This window comes from Erigeron canadensis, chromosome 9, assembly GCF_010389155.1.
Source record: "Erigeron canadensis isolate Cc75 chromosome 9, C_canadensis_v1, whole genome shotgun sequence".
Lineage (NCBI taxonomy): Eukaryota > Viridiplantae > Streptophyta > Magnoliopsida > Asterales > Asteraceae > Erigeron > Erigeron canadensis.
In genome coordinates this window covers 22,265,070-22,286,296 of record NC_057769.1, presented here as the reverse complement: position 1 = coordinate 22,286,296, position 21,227 = coordinate 22,265,070, and the positions used below count along the sequence as shown (strand labels likewise).

Below are 21,227 nucleotides of genomic sequence, written 5' to 3'. Positions count from 1 at the left end.
ATGGATGTGAAGACAGCATTCTTGAATGGAGAACTCAAAGAAGAAGTTTACGTGGAGCAACCTGAAGGTTTTGTTGATCCTAAGAAGCCAAACCATGTCTACAGGTTAGACAAGGCCCTCTATGGTTTGAAGCAGGCACCCCGAGCATAGTATGATTCCTTATCTACTTTCTTACTCAAAGGAGGCTTTACCAAAGGCACTATTGACCCTACCCTGTTTATTCGTAAGCAAGGTAAGCATGTTTTACTTGTCCAAATATATGTTGATGACATTATTTTTGGGTCAACCAGTCAATCTTTTTGTCGAAATTTTTCATCTCTAATGGTCAATCATTTTGAAATGAGCATGATTGGGGAAATGAATTACTTTTTGGGTCTACAAATCAAACAATTACCAACTGGTATTCTTATATGACAAGGTAAGTACATAAAAGATATGTTGAAAAAGTTTGAAATGACTACTTGTACTTCAATTTCAACCCCAATGGCTGCTCATACAAACATTAATGCTGATAAAAATGGGAAACCATTTGACCAAAAGAGGTATAGAAGCATGATTGGTTCGTTGTTGTATCTTACAGCATCTCGCCCAGATATAATGTTTGCAACATGTATGTGTGCTAGGTATCAAGCCGCTCCGACTGATTTACATTACCAAGCTGTGAAACGAATTTTTCGTTATCTGAAGGGTACACCCAATCTTGGTCTCTGGTATCCAAGGGATACTGGATTCAATTTAACTGCCTATTCAGATGCAGATCATGCAGGTTGTAAGCTTGATCGCAAGAGCACATCTAGTACTTTACAATTCTTAGGGGATAAGATTGTTAGTTGGTCATCCAAGAAGTAAAATTGTGTATCACTGTCAACAGCAGAGGCTGAATATGTAGCTACTGCTAGTTGTTGTGCTCAAGTGTTATGGATGAAAACTCAACTTACCGACTATGGTCTAAAATATGACCGTGTCCCTATCTATTGTGATTCACAAAGTGCCATTGCAATTGCTGTCAACTCAGTCAATCACTCACGCTCAAAGCACATTGATGTGAGATATCATTTTCTTAAAGATCATGTTGAGAAAGGTGACATCGAACTATACTTCGTGGGAACTGACTACCAACTCGCTGATTTGTTCACAAAACCACTGGACGAAAAGAGGTTTAATTTCTTAATCTCTAAACTTGGTATGCTAAATCTTGATCCTTAATTACCTTTACCATGGAAGGAATTCTTGATTCATTTTTTCAAAAATTATAAAAAATTGAAAAACCAAAAATCAAATATAAAAATATAAAATTTAAAAAAAAAAAACAAAAAATTTCTTAATTTTTTTTTACTTCAAAATGGTTTACATATACTCTGTATGTAACCCGTGTAAATTGATATACATATAAATTGATATAGGATAACGTGGAATTGAACGCCTTTGTGTACTTCCAAGTGGTCTTATATGAATGTATATGTGTAATACAAGATGTTGATTGCAATTTTGTTACACCTATTTCAAAAACTCTCAATTGTTGATATGAGAAGCAAAGGATTGAACGCCTTTGTGTACGCCTTTGTGATATACATGCTTATCTTTGTGATATAGCCGGAACATTTGTAGTGATATCTTAATTGATATTTCACGATGATCAAATGGAAATCCTACCATTGCTAACATCATTTCCAGCTTTGAACGTAGGTCTCATAATTACATTTTTGAAATTATTGAGTTAACAAGAAGTCTATTGTGACCTTGGATTTTTCCTAAAAGTCTTTAAGGATAGTAGAACATGGTTATCGAACGCTTAGGTGACACTGACCATGGTTTACATTCTTTGAAGCATTCTTGAGGTTGGAAAGCCAAAAGACCAAACTATGTTAGAGGTTTGCTTTGTGCATTTCTCAATGATACATAGGAAATCCGATAAATGATATACATTTCTTTCGGTCATTTCATTAATCCTTTCGATTTTTGAATGCAAACGGATCAGTCTTATCCGGTTTCCTTTCTCATCACCCGAACACAGAAAACACCAACACCATGATACAATGTTTATCCCAACAACTTCAATCTTACATTTTAGTCATCCATAGGAACAATTGGGTTGGTTTATATGGTTAGATTGATGTTTTGATGGTTGATAATTCTCCATGAGCATAATGTCTAGATTTTAGTCATGATTATTTCTTTTAAACAATCAAATCAATCAATGTTTGCATAATGACATTGGTTCCCAACTTTGTCATTATGAGGGGGAGAAAATAATATGATTGATTATTGATTAGGAGAAGAAATTAGAATGATTGATATTGATTATTGATTAGGAGAAGAAATTAGAATGATTGATAAGGACAAGGAGAAAAGTTTGTGTTTGGTTGTTTCAATTGCTTTCAGAGATACTATCATTCAGCTTCTTGTTGAAAGTTTTCAAATTTATTTGGAGTTCTTTTATCTTAAAATTTCATTTGTGACATCAACTCATCATTCTTCTTCAAAGGTTGTTTATCAATTTCATTCCAAATTGCAAGGGTCTCAAATTCAAATTGAAGATTATTCATCTCAAAAGAAAAGAATATACATTCAAGATTTAACAAGAGATTTTTCAAAAATCGAAGAGACTGTGATTACTCATGAATTGAGGGGGAGCATGATTAATTCATAAGAGACTTGTCAAATCCTCATTCAAATGTTTACTCTCAAAAGTGCTTTAGATGATGTGACAAAGATCAAAGCGTCAAAGGACAAAAGATTGAAGATTCAAGACAAAGAAGAAAAGCTTCAAAAAGAGTCTTCATCAAATTAAAGATCTTCAAGTCATACAACAACACTTTACCTAAAGCTACATTACACATATCAAGGGAGAGAGTACATATCTCTGAAAATTCATTCCAAGATTTCAAAAGAAAAGACTTCAAGATTCGAAGATTGAAGAATTCAAGACAAGTTCATACCTTCCGCACATCAAAAGACAACTCTGATTCATGATTCAACAATCTTCAAAGATTCAAAACATACACACACTCATCATTCTCTGTTCTAAAAGAACAATGAGAATCAACAAATGATTTAACTTCAAGAAGTCCAAGACCTAGACAGAATCAAGTTCTCCAAAGACAATGAGAAAGCTTTGAAGACTTGTTTCAACACACCAATTGTCTTCATCACTGGGCTCATCAAATTCATTCCTACAAGACAAAACAACACGTACTTCAGACCTTACAATATATCACTAAGGGGGGGAATGTTAGAAATCCAAAAATAGTGATACATTGTAATTTAAATTATGGACTTACTTGTTGTTAAGTCATGAGTTGATGATTTCTAAGGTTGAGGGGCTAATTGTGATAATTAGCATAGTTGATTTGTTTAGACTATAAATAGCCCTCAATTCCTTAGAAATCATAACATTTAGCATAACTCTTGACATACATTCCATACCATTACACCTGAATAACACACTCTTGATTCCAATTCTCTCTCAACACACACACAAACACCAAGAACACACACACTAACCAAACACCATTGTTGATGTGAATTCGAGTGATAAAATCGTGTTGTTACAAAAATAAAATATTAGGAACTTATTTTAATGTCAAAACTACAAAAAGGGTTATTTTATTACCTTAAAATTATTGGGATGTTACAATTTTTATTGAATCGGTCACCGAATTTGAAATTTCATTATCTACCAAAAAACTAAAACAGGATTGTAGCATTTTTTAATTAACATGTGGCGATATTTTAATGCGACAAGTGTCTTTTTAGTTAAATACATAAAAAAAGTACCTATTAATCAAAATTTTTAATCTCTTCTATCCTATTTAAACTAGGATTCCTACACTACTAAAAATTTTTGGGAAGAGACCGGTTAATTATTTAGAGACCAGTTATTTTCTACCTATGTGGTCTTTAAACTTGTGTAACTGGTCTATATACATGAACCCAAACAGGTCAGATTATAAAGACCGGTTGAGTTAACGGCCCAGTTTTTAAATTAATTGGTTCAATATAATAAAAGTGGTCTCTAAAGTTTGAAAGTTTACAGACCATCTCTTTTTTAAATAAATGGTCTCTATTCATGGAATTGAATGCAACCACCAACCCCTAGTCTAGCTCGGCAACGTCTTTTTTTCCATTTGTGGGAAAAATAGTTACAGACCTGTTTATTTATAGCTAAGTGGTCTCTATTCGTCTAATATACTACTTTCAGCAGAGCCTTTCTTCTACACGATCTGTTATCAACATTCTCTCAAAAAATTTCAAACTTTCACATTCAATACTAATCAACCATGCATATCATCATTATCAAATTTCAATCATAAAAAAATTTATATAATTCTTATAAATTGGTTGACAAATGAATGAAAGGTATGTCTATTTCACATTAAATATCTTTGCATTTAATTTATAAAGGTTTTTGTTTTATCAATTTTGTATTTAAATTTTGAACAATCATTTTATATATATATATATACTAGAGTGCAGGGCCCGTGCGATGCACGGTTGATGATTCTACCATAAAATCCTGTTCTTCTATCGGGAAAGATTTCACGGCAGATGACATTCTACCAAGGGTCGGAACAGAAATATCCGTGGTAGAGCTTAGATCAAACATAGTTACAAAACCTTGTAAACATTTCTCAGCCATAAGAAGTTTATCAAATTAAGAAAGGATATGCAGATTTAAACCTGTCATTACGACGGTCTGAGAGACCAACCTGTCATTACAGTGTAGGGTTTATTTCTTACTTTCCCACTTACACTGGTCCATTAGGGGTATAGTGGTCCATTAGGGTTTTATTTCTTACTTTCCCACTATACCCCTACACTGCTAAACGAACCAGTGTAGGGGTTTATTTCTTACTTTCCCAGTTACAATGGTTACTTTATTGATCCTGTGACTTGAGATACAGCATGTATGTTTCATATTAGAATATCACATTTTATTTTTGAGGCCCACTTTCAAATGGCTGCATCATATCGTACAGCTTTTGATGCTCCGCCTTGACTTGAGCACAAGTTAGACACCCTTCAACACATTTCACCACATCCCTCTTCATTCTGGGCCACCAATAATCAACCTTTAGGTCATGATACATTTTGGTAGCACCGGGGTGAATAGAATATTTAGACTTGTGAGCTTCATTAAGTAAGACTTGTTTTAACTCACAAGAGAAAGGAATCCAAATTCTTCCAAAGCGTAGGGTAAGACCACGCGAATCCTTGGCAAAATATTGCGTTTGACATTGAATTCTCTCCTTCTTAGGATTCCGTTGTAAAGCCTTTTCTTGAGCCGTTTTTATTTGCTCCATAAAATCGTTAGTGATTAAGACCCATAATGGGGAGATGATGATAGAATAATGTGAACTTTTCCGGCTAAACGCATCCGCCACAACATTTGCCTTTCCGGGATGATACAAAATTTCGCAATCATAGTCTTTCAAAAGATCAAGCCATCTTCGTTGCCGATTATTGAGGTCTCTTTGTTCGAAGAAGTACTTAAGGCTTTTGTGATCGGAATAGATGGTAAATTTGACTCCATAAAGATAATGGCGCCAAATCTTCAAAGCGAAAACAACCGCCGCCAACTCTAAATCAGGAGTAGGATAACGTTTCTCATGTTCCTTCAATTGCCTTGAGGCATAGGCTATGACCTTTCCTTTTTGCATCAACACGCACCCAAGCCCATTTGATGATGCATCACAATACACTGTCATATCCTCCATACCATCGGGTAGAACAAGTACCGGGGCTTGACTCAACTTCTTCCGTAATTGTTGAAAAGCAACTTCTTGATCACTTCCCCATTCAAATTTGATGTTCTTCCGAGTTAACTTGGTCAATGGTGAGGCTATCTTGAAGAAATCTTGTATAAAACGACGATAGTAACCCGCTAGACCAAGGAAACTTCTAATCTCCGATGGGTTCTTTGGTTGCTCCCATTTCATCACCGCATTTATCTTTACAGGATCCACCATGATTCCTTCATTACTAACAATGTGACCAAGGAATTGTACCTCCCTTAGCCAAAATTCACATTTGGAGAACTTAGCATAGAGTCTTTCTTTTCGCAAGGTTTCCAACACCTCTCTCAAATGGAATTCATGTTCGGATGAACTCTTAGAATAGATAAGGATATCGTCAATGAAAACGATAACAGATTTATCAAGCATGGGACGGCATACACGGTTCATGAGATCCATGAATGCCGCGGGAGCATTTGAAAGGCCAAAAGGCATGACCACGAATTCAAAATGGCCATAACGAGTACGAAAAGCGGTCTTCGGTATGTCTTCATCACGTACCTTGAGTTGGTGATAACCCGAACGAAGATCTATTTTGGAAAAATACGAAGCTCCTTGAAGTTGATCAAATAAGTCATCAATTCTTGGCAATTGATACTTATTCTTTATGGTCACCTTGTTTAACTCCCGGTAATCGATACACATGCGCATGCTTCCGTCCTTCTTTTTAACAAATAGAACCGGTGTACCCCAAGGAGAATTACTAGGGCGAATGAACCCCTTATCTAGTAACTCTTGGAATTGCTTCATCATTTCTTGCATCTACGTTGGTGCCAATCGATAAGGAGCTTTAGCAATGGGGGTAGCCCCCGGAACAAGATCAATAGAAAACTCAACTTGCCGCTCAGGAGGAACACCCGGCAAGTCATCGGGAAAAACATTGGAAAAATCACGAACTATAGGGATGTCTTCAATAGATAGAGATTTCTTCTTGACATCAACGATATGAGAAAGGTATGCATGACATCCATGAGACAAATAACGTCGGGCACGAGCAAAAGTATAAACGGGTATAGGACGCCCATTTCTATCACCATATACTATCAAGTCTTCACCTTTAGAGGTTTTCAAATAAACCGCCTTTTCGTCACACGCTATCTTGGCATTACAAGAGCTCAACCAATCCATACCCAAAACTACATCAAATTCTCCCATTGGGAAGGGAATTAAGTTAGCTTGGAAGAATTCCTTAACAATTTTGATTTCACAATTTTTATACACATCTCTTATTATCTCCGTCCTCCCGTTCCCGACCTCAACTTGTAAGGTATGATCTAGACTCGATTTAGACATAGGAATAACATGAATCATCCTAGTTGCAACAAATGATCTATTCACTCCAGAGTAAATAAGAATTCACATAGGCACATTATACATAAGAAAGGTACCTGTAACCACGTCATCAGCGTTCTTAGCTTGCTCCACGGTAAGTTGGAAGGACCTCCCCCGTTGATTACCGTGTGCCAATGCATTCCTTCTTTCTGCTTCTCTCCTCCGCTCTTTTTATCTCTCTTCTTCGGTTAGCTTAGGACACGAGCTCTTCATATGTCCCTCTTCAAAACACTTGAAGCAAATGAGGGGCTTATGGGGCTTCGACCTACAATCTCGACTCACATGGCCCGTCTTCCCACAGTTGTAACAAGCTTTCTCTCTACACGAGCCATGATGATTTCTCTTGCAAGTTTTGCAAAAGGGAGCATTTCTTCTAAAGGCATTACTACCGGAAGCACCATCTTGTTTAATCCTTTTATTCGGTGAGTTATCCCCCTCATACTTTCTATTCACCTCATTCTCATCAACTCTAGTTTGCTCGATCTCGTAATCTCGAGCCACATCGCACAACATGGAGAAGGACTCCATTTGACGTAAACTAATCCTCTCCCTCAAACTCTTCTTCAACTTCATATAAAACTGCTCCTTCATCAATTGCTCATTCTCTAAGAATTCGGGACAGAATTGTGCCTTATCAAGAAATTGGGCACGAAACTCCGTCAAACTAAGGGTTCCTTGAGAATCATTGAGGAATTCACTCCTCAACCTAGTCACCTCCGCCTCTGATCTAAATTCTTTATAGAACATGGCCTTGAACTCAGGCCAATCCACGTTATCAAGTGCTCCCTTCTTCACCAACAATAAATTGTCCCACCATCTCTTTGCTTTATCCCTCAACATGCTCACAGCATACACCACTTTAAGATTGGTTTGGTTTAGTCTTTTTAATAAAAGTGGAGTGTATTTCTCCAATGCCCTTCCAATTTGGTCGGAAATGTCCATGCTATTTTCCGGGAAGGTAACTTCCTCTTCGTCGTGTCGATTGTGTTCTTCCTCTTCATGATGTTGATCCGTCATTCTATAATAAAAGTAAATAAATCGATTTAAATACGCAACCTATCTCTCTACGAGTCATAAGCCAAAACCTATAACTTTTATACTAGACCGTTCCAAAGTTTGATGCGGTTGGTTTATAAATTTGTTAGTACTTCAGTCACAATAAGGCCGGCTTCTTATTGTGCTTTAATACTAGCAAGTTTATAAGCTAACATCATCAAACACATATTCGGGTCCCATATAAAATTTCTAATACCTAAGGTCGAGTCTCAACTAAGGTTTAAGTCTAGGCACTCTCTACACGAGGGAATACCTAAATCCCTTAAACCTTGGCTCTGATACCACTTGAAACGACAAGACTCGATAACTTGAAAACATGAAAGTTTTATATATATATATATATATGCCCCACTGCGCCGCAGTGAGGTCGAGTACTCCCACTGCGCCGCAGTGGGAAACCTCGGACCAAAACTGGAAGAACCCCACTGCGCCCAGTGGGTTTGACACACTCCCACTGCGCCGCAGTGGGAGGAGAGGAAAATCTGGCCGTGGGATTCCACTGCGTCACAGTGGACAAAACCTCCTCCACTGTGCCGCAGTGGCCCATAGTTCAGCAACATCAAAATTTGCTCACTTTGAGATTTAACCAAAACCTTCCAACCACAAACAAAATTATAAGCAAGTTACATTCCAGAAATTGAAAGTAAGAGAGTTAACCCGAAAACATTCATATTTTTCAAATTCGTTTGATCCATGATCGACTACACAACCATATGGGTCGATTACCCATTTTGACATCATACAACCAAACCAACTATATTTATCAACTCCAAAAGACATGAACATGACCACTTACAAAACATATCAAAATATGACCAATAACAACCAAAATGTACCATGAGCCAAAGTCAAGAGGGACAACTAGGTTTCTAACCAAGTTATGCCATTCTTCCGAGAATAGCCAAAGTACCTTCCAACTATCTACAATCACTAGTGACTTCGTTCTCTATTCTTCAAGACAAGCAAACCTAGTTCCTTTTTCTGAAACCACCTATAGTCAAAAGGGTATACATCTGAAAGGTAAGCGAATGCTTAGTGAATATGCTTGCATAATATCAGATAAACTAAGGAGGGCAATGCTCAAGGGGCTGTTGCATATGGACTATGACACCGACGTGTCATATCCATAATACTCACCCTTGGGCTAGGCATTACATGGATCCATATAAGCAAATGATTACAATCACAATCAAATATAACAATAACAAATGCTCCACATGAGCCTATGGCCACCGATTAGGCCTGTAATCAAACTCAACCATAAACATGGGACTTAACGCCAAATCAATTACCACCATGGACTCACTCAACATGAATGGTGATTGACCCGACGAATATACAATATATGCAGGTATACTCACCTCCTTCACGGAAACAACAAATAATCAAGATAACCGCAAAAGCACAATATCAAGCTTTCAACCTATCATATATCATAATGCATACATAAGAAGATGTTCACTTTCCTAGCTATCTCAACATAGCTCAACAACCCTTTCACTAGCATTCTAACCTCTAACCCATTTCACTAAGTCATTGAGTTGCTTATTTAACAAGTCTTCTCATATAAATTCCAAGGTTTCATCATCATCATCATTATTTCAATTACTAATAAAATCACCATTTTTCATAGTTGGAGTTTCACTACCAATATTCTCATTTAATTAAATTTTTAACATAAGCAACTCAATAACTAACTCATTATATACAATAATTTGGGGAATTTCATACATGGACTCATCACTAGCAAAAACCCCCCAATTTCCTATTCTCATAAATCCTAAATCCTAGTAAAGAAGGGAAATTAGGTTTGGAAGTGATTACCTCAGGGAATACAAGACCAAATAAATACTTGAATTCACAAATTTCTCCTCCCCCTTTTCCTTGAAATAGTCGACCACCACCACCACTAACTAACCCACACCCTAACTTATAAATTCTTGAATGATATTAGATTATGGTTCTTGATGAGTTTTTGATTTGAGAATAGAAGTCAAATTTGCATGAATTGATAGTGGATTGAAGAATCAAGGAGGATGAAGAAGATATTGGAGTAAGTTAGGTGATGGAAGAGGAGTGGGAAAGTGGTTGGCATTCTAATATGATGTCACGCCCCTTTTTACTTTTGTGGGTATTTTTACCCGCTATCCGTTAAAGTTCCAACTAAATTAACCCCATAACCAAAAATAAAATATTAGGAACTTATTTTAATGTCAAAACTACAAAAAGGGTTATTTTATTACCTTAAAATTATTGGAGTGTTACAATTTTTATTGAATCGGTCACCGAATTTGAAATTTCATTATCTACCAAAAAACTAAAACAGGATTGTAGCATTTTTTAATTAACATGTGGCGATATTTTAATGCGACAGGTGTCTTTTTAGTTAAATACATAAAAAAAAGTACCTATTAATAAATTTTTTTAATCTCTTCTATCCTATTTAAACTAGGATTCCTACACTACTAAAAATTTTTGGGAATAGAGACCGGTTAATTATTTAGAGACCAGTTATTTTCTACCTATGTGGTCTTTAAACTTGTGTAACTGGTCTATATACATGAACCCAAACAGGTCAGATTATAAAGACCGGTTGAGTTAACGGCCCAGTTTTTAAATTAATTGGTTCAATATAATAAAAGTGGTCTCTAAAGTTTGAAAGTTTACAGACCATCTCTTTTTTAAATAAATGGTCTCTATTCATGGAATTGAATGCAACCACCAACCCCTAGTCTAGCTCGGCAACGTCTTTTTTTCCATTTGTGGGAAAAAATAGTTACAGACCTGTTTATTTATAGCTAAGTGGTCTCTATTCGTCTAATATACTACTTTCAGCAGAGCCTTTCTTCTACACGATCTGTTATCAACATTCTCTCAAAAAATTTCAAACTTTCACATTCAATACTAATCAACCATGCATATCATCATTATCAAATTTCAATCATAAAAAAATTTATATAATTCTTATAAATTGGTTGACAAATGAATGAAAGGTATGTCTATTTCACATTAAATATCTTTGCATTTAATTTATAAAGGTTTTTGTTTTATCAATTTTGTATTTAAATTTTGAACAATCATTTTATATATATATACTAGAGTGCAGGGCCCGTGCGATGCACGGCTATACTTTTGAATTTGGACGTTTCGTGTTTTCTGTAGGCTATACATAATGGTGTTGGTGGTGGTCAGTCTGTTTATGGAGTTAGTCGAAATTGTAGCGTGGGAAGTTATTTTCGATAGGATATAGATACATGCCTAAGTTAAACACCTGTAAATGAGAGAAAGAAGATGTTATATTGCTCAAAAGATTAACTCTCAACTAATAACTTCATCAAAGTTTTTGTTAAGACAACTGAAGGTAAGAATCCGAACAGACAAAACGTAATTATTAGCATAGGAAGTTAATCACCTTTTGTATATTCCTTTACTAAAGGCAATTCAATTTATTTAAGTATCAGTTTCATTTATGAATAAACTATTTCATGGCCAATTTTTATATTTCTATTATAACAGTCTTCTACTTTCGAAGTTATTTTCTTTCATGTGCCAATCCATTAGCTTTTTTCCTAGTTTTCCCCATTCTTTAATATATCACATGTATGTCACATCCTACCCAAGTGATACATACAATTAATATGGCAGTCGAATTTGTGTTTGGATATTTCAGACTACGACATGTGAGAGGTTTTGATTGTTCAGGTAACATAAGTTTTCATTGTATTTTGAGGTATGTAGTAATATATTGTAATCTACGGCATCAAATTTAATCATGTCATATATCATAGCTGTATACTTTGATCTAATTATACTCTACATAGGCCCACCAGAGCCATACAATTCTACATAAGGGTAATGGTAGTTTGTTAGGATCTTTATTTATGTATTATATGGCTATCGACAGTATTTTAAACTCTCAATGTTCTTCTAGTATTGTTTTTCAAAAATATAAAAAAAAATGTATAATAAAAACAACTTTTATTAAGATTGTAATCCATAAACTAGATGCAACACCAAACAAAGACACCAATACATGAGAACACCAAAACGTCTTCATATCAAAATACTGGAAAATAGAAAAACTAAAATCCCGTAACAACAAGAAACCAAAAGAAGATAACCAAAAACTCCAATCGTATAACAGAAATGGAGTTTGTACTTCTTCTACCATCAAGCATTGTTGCCTGTAACCTCAACATTTTCTTCTCCTGTATAGGACTCCGAATCAACCACATTCCTATGTATACAATTAAAAATCCATGTTAGTAAATATAACTGGATTTACAGGGCGACAAATCAGCTATTTTGATTGTACCTTCCTTTTTTGGACACATTACGTGAACTTATGTTTTCTTCTAACCCAACATCATCCAAGTTTTCTCCATCAGTTGAACTGGGTTGTTTCTCCACTTGATCAATGTCAATATTTAACCAATATGTTGGAGCTCAACGGGTTAGCTACAATTTTGAATCGATAATAACAAACAGAAGTTGGTTTCACCATACCTTCATTTACTCTTGTTATCCAAACTGATTTTCCCCTTCTTCTTTCCATTTTAATTGGATGATGCCTCTGGTCCCTTTGTGCCCCCGTAAGTATTCACCATTTACAAAATATCTTATTGAAAAAGTGCATGAGCAGATATACCACTAATGTAAAGTACATTTACGACCTGTGCTTTCTTGGTTCATGGTTCTTTGCTGGTGTGGCAATATCGACAGACTTATGCACAACAATTGATGAGGTTGCCAAAGGTATTTCACTGGCCTTGGGCTGACTGGACGTACCTTCACTTCTTTTGCTCACCAAAATAGGCATCACAACTTGGGAACCGAAAGCCTCATACTCTCCAACATCGTAGTAATTGTGCCCCTTGATCTCAAACACGTGTTTGTTGCTAATCAGATTCCGCAAAACATGTGGCATAACATCATCGCCTGAGTCATAACATGGACGTTAAAGGTCCAACTTCATCTTAAAAGATTATTTTAAATGAGGCAACCATGAAAAAAGTGATGCTCATACCTGCAACTCTTCATCCATTAACGACTTTGTTGTTCGGCTTAGCAATCTCTCCGCGGACGAAAACTGTGGATGCACTGTCATCCCTAATATCCAGTTCAATCTTAAACCTGGTATGTATCGGACACAACATGAAGCAAGGTCAAGATAATTTTCATGGACTAAAAGACACACTCTATATCAAAGAACCCTATACCATGATTTCAATAATTACCATAAAGTTACCCAAACACAAATATGCCATCTAAGTATACCTAATATGCAGATATGCAACAGCTGTCTTACATCCTGTACACCAGAACCCACTATCATCCCAGGTTAGCCCCTTCCTGGGCGATAACGGAAACCAAACTCTTCTTTAGGGAGCAAAGTATGTTTCTTATCGCGTCCCCACTCCAAAAGCTCAGCAAGTGTGTTCATTACAGGGACAGTATGAATTGTATCCAGATTGGCTTGATTTAGGTCCCTGCCACTGAAAGAAACACCCCGACAGCATAAAATGCACAATCTGTAGATGACGGAAAATGGTATGTGTAAATTAGAATGCATATAACCTAAGAACCGATTTAAAGGTTTGCAGTGCAGGGACAACATCATCATCAATTATCTACGTTGACATTTACAACCTGTATGAGTGCGAAGAACTGGTATGTGTTTTTGTTTACGATTTAAGGATATGGATATATATTATCGATATATATACCAAACCTTTCAAAATATCATAATTATTATGGTGCCAAAAACACAAATTGATGCCTCTTTTCATAAAGTGGCAACAATTGGTAGATGGTTTCATTTTAAGATTAATTTGTATCTAACTGACACACCTTTGACCATTAATAACCGACTTAAACTACTAACTAATATAAGTATTCTTTCAAATTTGACACTATTAACCTAAACTCACTTTTAACCCAAATTTCAAGTTAACTATCAACAATAAGTTTATGTAAACTAGAAACTACTTGCACCTGTACGTGGGTACCACTTTACTCTTATGTATCAATCAACTATACAACTTTAAAATTATAAAGATTTACAGTTTGAGAAACAAAAATAGACCAAAACCCTGTTTAGTTTGACGGTTGATGATTCTACCATAAAATCTTATTCTTCTATCGGGAAAGATTTCACGGCAGATGACATTCTGCCAAGGGTCGGAACAGAAATATCCGTGGTAGAGCTTAGATCAAACATAGTTACAAAAATTTGTAAACATTTCTCAGCCGTAAGAAGTTTATCAAATTAAGAAAGGATATGCAGATTTAAACCTGTCATTACGACGGTCTGAGAGACCAACTTGTCCACGTTGAGAGAACCCACAACCATTGCTACTGCTTTTCTATCTGTATATCGTCCCATATGCTTTCACCACCACCACCTTCAACTTTATACCTCCTGCCCTGCATTGATCACGATAAGATGACAATATGACATTTTTGCGTTACTATCATGCATACAAACACATATTGTAGTAAATTATATAAATAATGCAGCATCCCATAAAGTGCCTCGATAGATCGGCCCAAAGACATTTGAATTTTCAAGAGTATTTCAATCTCACTTCTAAATTTATTTTGTGCATCAAAATGTTCCTACAACAGAATTTAACATGCAAAATTCAAAACAAATATGCATGGCCTTTAAAGAAAACACGAAAAGGAAAACCAAACAAAAGCTTAAGGTTAATTTGTTTAACATGATTTATAATGTTGGTCACATCGTGGGATTTAAAAACAAAACCACAATCACTTATTTACAGTGCAAGTCACGTTTTACTCCCCTTCTTTTGAGTTGAATAAATAGTAAGTGCGTAAAATATAATCACAAAATACTATGTTGTTACTATGTACTTATAAATAGATTGAAGTTGCCACATATAGAATACCATGGCGAATGATATATAACAATTGATACCTGTTATGAAGGTGCCCCAATCATAAACAGCAACATCAAAGACGTCACGTTTTTTTTTATCAGTAGTCAATGCAAAACCTCTAACAGACTCGACCTTTCTCTTCGGGTAAAACCTCCTCAAGACACTATAAGCACAACCGCAAAAGAGAATAATTTTTCCCAAAATCTAGAACGTACTATTTTGAATATTTTGTACATGGTATAAACTCTTTTCAATAGGTGTGAAGAAGGGGAAATCAGGTAACGTCTAATGGAATTAGAACTTGCTTATGCACACAAAGGGCGTTGGTTATGATTTTCCCGCGTATATACGAAAGATATGTTAAGCCATGAAGAATATCAAAGCAAATTTCAAGTCGCTGACTAATGTCCATTGGCAACGAATATTTATTTTCATTGGCAACGAATCATTGCTTTTATCATTTACCATTCACTTAAATTCTTTGAGTTTCATTTTCATTTGCTCATAAAACCTTTTGATATAGCATAATTATATGTTATCTTCGAGATGGGATGTATCACCTTTAAAGAGAACTTCAAGTATATATGGAAGTTGCGTATGGAATCTATTAGCATTAAAGGAAAGTTCGAAAAACAAAACTCCGAGATTCAAAACTTACCTTCTCATCAGAATTCAACATCCTACTTTCGACAAACCATGGCCGTAACAGGACCCGAAGACCCTTCAGTTTCAGTGGGCTCGTTCAAGAATCTCACCTTCCCTACCTACCTACTTGGCGTAAAGTTACTGGATCCTTTCCCATATATGACTACGTTTTCTACAGAGCGTTAAATAGGAAGATAACCATAAATTAATAATGGCCTGGTATATATACGTACATCGTTGGCAACTGCCGTTGCTAAAAAATCTCTTCTCATACCTTGTGCATATCAATCCTTAAAGCAACAAAAGGGGGATCACCAGAGCCTGTAAAACCAACAACACCTGTAACTACAATTTCATGTTTATCATTATATATAACTCTTAACTTATCCAATTCATATTTAATAGTCTTAGTTGTTTCAATTTTCTGATAACCTGAATCCGGGTTCTCATGTCTTTTTACTAATCCCAGCCATATTTTAATTAAAAATCTCATCTTTATTAGAAATATGGCACCTGAAGTTTCACAATTCTGAACAACTATATTTCATATGGCACCTGGTCTAGAATCGCTGAAAATAACCAGACTCGCTTTCATGTCATTTGGGGTTATCCGTATCATCAGAGAACATAAAAGAATATATGAATTGAGAAAAGGATAACATAATCTACCACTTTTAAAGAATAAGAGTGAAGGGCAACCTCAATATTCACAATAACAAATTTTCCACGATGATGGAGACACTTCAGTGACAAATTGCATGCGGGTATTATCTGAAAACTGTGTAGAGTAGAAAATCAATATACTCATGGCCCAATTACGTGAAGCAAAGAATCATAAAATTTGAAAAGATGCTTGTTTCATTGTAATGGTGAATTACTACACCGAGAATTCATGTGTTTGTATTCTAACAGTTATGCTCCAAGTAAAAATTGTGTATATCAGTGACAACCTTGCAATATTCTTGCCCTAAAATTATATTTCTCTACACATCAAGCCTCATCTCTTTTCTGTCGCCATATAACCATTAAGTATATCCTCGTTGGTTGAATTTGAAGGATAAAGACATCACTTTCCACTTGTGTATCAACATTAGATTTATTTACTAATTTCAAAATTAAAAGTAAATCGATTTGACTATGAAAGTAAAAGAATTTGCTAAAGTCACCTTATCCCACACAGCAAGCTGAGGCCTAATCCCAGTAATGGGTCTCCAAGTAACTGCAGTGCCTTAATATTTCCTTTCATACATAAAAAGAAAAAAAAAAGATGTCAGTTGAAGATGCAATTTTATTTTGTATACTAACATGATCACTTGTGCATACATATAAAGAAGAATAAGCACGTATCTTAACCTCCTCTGCTATTACTTAATATTCCTTTCCAATTTGATTTCCTAATGAGTTTTTGAATGGATTGGAATACAATAAAAAATTATATTTGGCATGTAAAACTGATAATAATAATAAAAAATAAATAAAATTAATAATAGTAAATTTTTATTTTAACCTAAACTTACAATCGATTATTTTGAGTTTGTAGGTTGAGATCCATGTCGTCACCCATAGTCTCGGAAGCTGACTTTGATCTACAAAAACCAATCAAAATAAGGATTTAGGTGAATCAAAATGATCAAAAAAAGGAAGAAGGTGAAATCTTATTCAAGTTATCATGAAAACAAAAGTTAATTGAAGAAGCAAAATGAAAAAATCAGAAACATATACAATCAAAGAAAAAAAAATAACTTTAAGTTTTTGTAAAGGATATATTAGACGAAGAATTGAAGATAAGGAAATAAAAGTTGATTGTGGGGTTGGAAGAATGTGGGGGGAAGTTTTTGGGATTCCAAGCAATAGCAAGTTAACTGATGGAATGTGAAAGATTTCAGTCATTATTCATGAAATAAAGAAGAAGATGAAACGAATAATTTAATGAAATAATGAAAAGGAATTTTTATTCATTCATCTAACAAATTGTCCGATTCACTATTTTTTTGTTAATATATAAAACCAAAAATTTAATACTATAAATAACTTGGAAGCAAAAACTCACATCAAATCAAACAACTAACACATGAACGCCCCTTTCTCAAATGCAGAAAATTTAATAAAACAATAATTAAGAAGAGAGATAGAATTATTTTACATTAAAAAGGATAAAGAAATTCAATATCCCATATTATTAAATCAACCCCAGATTATTAACTCATCTAATATCCCATATTATCATTTAACCGTGAATTAACAACCAAATTAGCCTTAATGCAATAAATTTCAGCAATCAATACAGTGCTAAAAACTCAACTTGAGCTTTTCTTTATTATATATATAGATGTATGTATGTATATATATATATATATTAGATCAATTTATTGTTATGTTGTTTTTGTCTATATATAGGCTAATCTAAGGATTGTTGCGGTATTTAGTTTGTGGATTCGGTAACATATACGAAGGAGGTATATTTTCACATTTATATATAGAACTTTCGATTAACTTATTCATAATAATTAGTTTATGTGTGATGGCATGCATTCATGTAGTATAGGGTCCAAACCATATGCCTCTAGGTTTATACCCGTCTGAAATTAACCTACTAGAGGTTAACTTCGGATAGTCCCCGTTTAGGACTGCTTTTTGAATACTTTGTCTCATTTAGGATGTGAATGATGTGTTAGCAAATTGTGTTTAAGGAAAAATCGACACCATTTCCCTTTACTCCTATGGGTTTGTGTTTTATACACTTACTTGAGGAGTTAAGGGGAAATGCTGCCGATTTTTCCTTTAACACTCAATTCGTTAACATGTCATTCACGTATGAGACAAAGTACTCAAAAAGAGGGTTAGGATTGACCACCTACAATAACCAAACCTTACGTTCTACGTATCATATCATACATTCATTTTATTAAAACATGTACTCTATATTTATTCAGATGGAGCGTAGGCGTAGATGGATGTACGAGATAACAAGGTATTCTGAAGAATTTGATGACGGATTGGCTGAATTTATGAAAGTTGCTGAGGAAAATCGAAAGAACAATGATAGAGAAAAAATTTGTTGTCCTTGTAAAATTTGTCAAAATTCAATGTGGTTTCATGATCCTGTGCAAGTTAGTGCACATATAATAGGTAATGGGTTTATGAGAGACTATGTTTGTTGGTATATGCATGGAGAAAAAATTGTTGGCGAAAGTTCTAGTGTTTCTTTATTTAATCGGGCTAATAGTGATGAAAACAATGATTTGTACGATAATGACAATGGTAATAATGACAATGGTGATAATGACAATGGTGAAAATATAGATAATATGTTTCATGATGTGGAGGGTGATATTGATGAACATGATCATGATCAATTCCAATAACCGTTAGCCGATTCAAAAACAAAATTGTATAGTGGTTGTAAATATTCCAAGCTTTCTGCTGTGACGGAATTGTTAAACTTAAAAGCAAATTATGGATGGAGTGATACAGGTTTTACAAAGCTTTTGGAGTTCTTGCATGACTTGCTCCCTGAAGACAATAAGTTGCCTGAAACAACATACTGTTGCAAAAAGTTGATTTGTCCGATGGGGTTGGAAAAAAAAATACATGCATGTCCAAATGATTGTATGTTGTTTAGAAACGAAAACAAAGATTTGCACAAATGCAAAGAATGTGGTGCATCACGGTATAAGCGAAACAAAGAAACCAATCTTAACGACGATGTCACAAAGAATGGCCCCCCGGCTAAAGTTTTGTGGTATTTGCCTATCATACCAAGACTATTGAGTTTCACGAGTTTTCACTACCTTCTGGAAAATCATTCCCGACTTTTTCAACTCAAGTTGGCATATCTACACGAAACCATATTAACATCAAGTACAAAGATTGGCGCATTGTACCAAAAGAGGACAAAGATCGATTGTGGCAAGAAATTAGACGGGAGTATAACCTTTCTGATGACCCTGAAAAGAAAACGAAAATTATGAAACAATGTAGCATGGCATTCAAAAGATTCAAAACGAGACTTCGGAACGAGTTTATGGACCTTGGTAAAAGTCCTTTTTCTACGTACAAGTTCATAGATAAATCTGATTGGGAGACATTTGTAGAGATTGAAGCTGCTGATGAAAGACGGGTAAACTTGTGTATTATGCATTTTTATTTTATATTATTATGTCTTAAGATTTCTAATCTTAATTTTTATTTGTATATTAAGCTGGAACATGAAAAAGGACGAGAAAATGCCCGTAAGAAAGAGATTGAGACGCATTTAGGTCGGTTGGGCTATCGAGGTAACGATAAGGGTTGGGAAACAGAAGTCGTGAAACAAGGTCTTGTAGCAGATATTCATAAGTTGTACGACCCACGAGCTCGTCGTTATCTTTTGGCGAGAGTTGTAAAAGATAAAATAAAAAAGGCGGCTACTTACCCGTTCCTGTCTCTGAGACTTTTGAGCGGTTGGTAAGAATCTCAACCCGTTATAGCTAATTACGAGTTTATAATAACACCAGATTGTTATGGCTAATTACCTCATATTAACCAACTATTATTTTGTTTATTTTTTTAGGTTGAATTAGAACTGGAGTTGGAAGCGGGTTAGTTAAGTCTTCCACCCGGAAAGGACTTATTATGGCATGCATAGGCCTGGAGCACGGTGGTCGTACTAGAGGGGTTGGGTACATAGTTGGTGTTAGGGAAGGAATACAAAATTATAAAGAAACTCGAAACAGCATCGACAAAGGAACAAATAATTAATGAAACTATTGCTAGTATGTCAGAGAGACTTGAGAAGGTTGAGGGGGTTGTTGCTGGTATGAGTACGCCTGAAAGAGCTGGCAGTGTTATTATGAGAAGCTGCGGGTCTCCAACGTTTGGCACCAACGATACACGGGTACTTACATAGTTACATTGAAATGAACTATCTAGTTACACCAAATATACTTACATGCTAAATGTTTTATAGGAACACAAAAAGTGTCACTTGTTGGTCCCTCATGTAATTACTACAAATCTCATTTGTGCACAAAGCGTCTTATGTATTGGTCAGGGATCAGATATATTACATGGTTCACGGATATTGGACGGGTATGTGAAGGTGCAGGTTGACCATGTTGATCAGGACTATCAATCCTTTATTTTACCGGTGCCTACTGATGAACTTTTCAAGCTTCAGGACGTCATTGGCAGCTTCATTCAGTGGCCCAAAAATCGTATTTCTATATTCCAGGTACTACTTATGTCACATTGTATTAATATTTTACCTAGTTATGTAACCAATGGTTCTTGTAAATAGGCATCTAACCAAGGAGACGTTTGACCTTCTTCCTCCAAACAATCCACTTCAAGTATACCAACAAAGAGGATTGCTTGTGATGCATCAGTAAATAGAGTAACCTAATACTTTATATATTATGTATGAAATTATATAGTAGTAATTTATAACTAATAATACTTGTTAATAGCCATCATCTGGTCCATCGACAACGTATAATCTTGATCAAGAAAGTGAGTT

General features: G+C 35.1%; 1 protein-coding gene and 1 long non-coding RNA gene across 2 annotated transcripts; both read right to left on the bottom strand.

Moving 5' to 3' along the window:
• Window positions 1-7,298: 7,298 nt before the first annotated feature.
• On the bottom strand, window positions 7,299-8,144 carry LOC122583344. The gene has a single exon (XM_043755761.1). The coding sequence runs from the start codon at window positions 8,142-8,144 to the stop codon at window positions 7,299-7,301; it is 846 nt and encodes a 281-aa protein (XP_043611696.1).
• Window positions 8,145-12,183: 4,039 nt separating this feature from the next.
• Window positions 12,184-17,316, bottom strand: LOC122583903. Its single transcript, XR_006321348.1, has 11 exons — window positions 17,248-17,316; window positions 16,897-16,969; window positions 16,005-16,051; window positions 15,744-15,902; window positions 15,124-15,248; window positions 14,478-14,609; window positions 13,461-13,714; window positions 13,210-13,316; window positions 12,690-13,121; window positions 12,499-12,592; window positions 12,184-12,420 (listed from the first exon to the last, which is right to left on the bottom strand). It is a non-coding gene; the product is annotated as an uncharacterized LOC122583903 (long non-coding RNA).
• Between the last annotated feature and the right edge of the window lie 3,911 nt (window positions 17,317-21,227).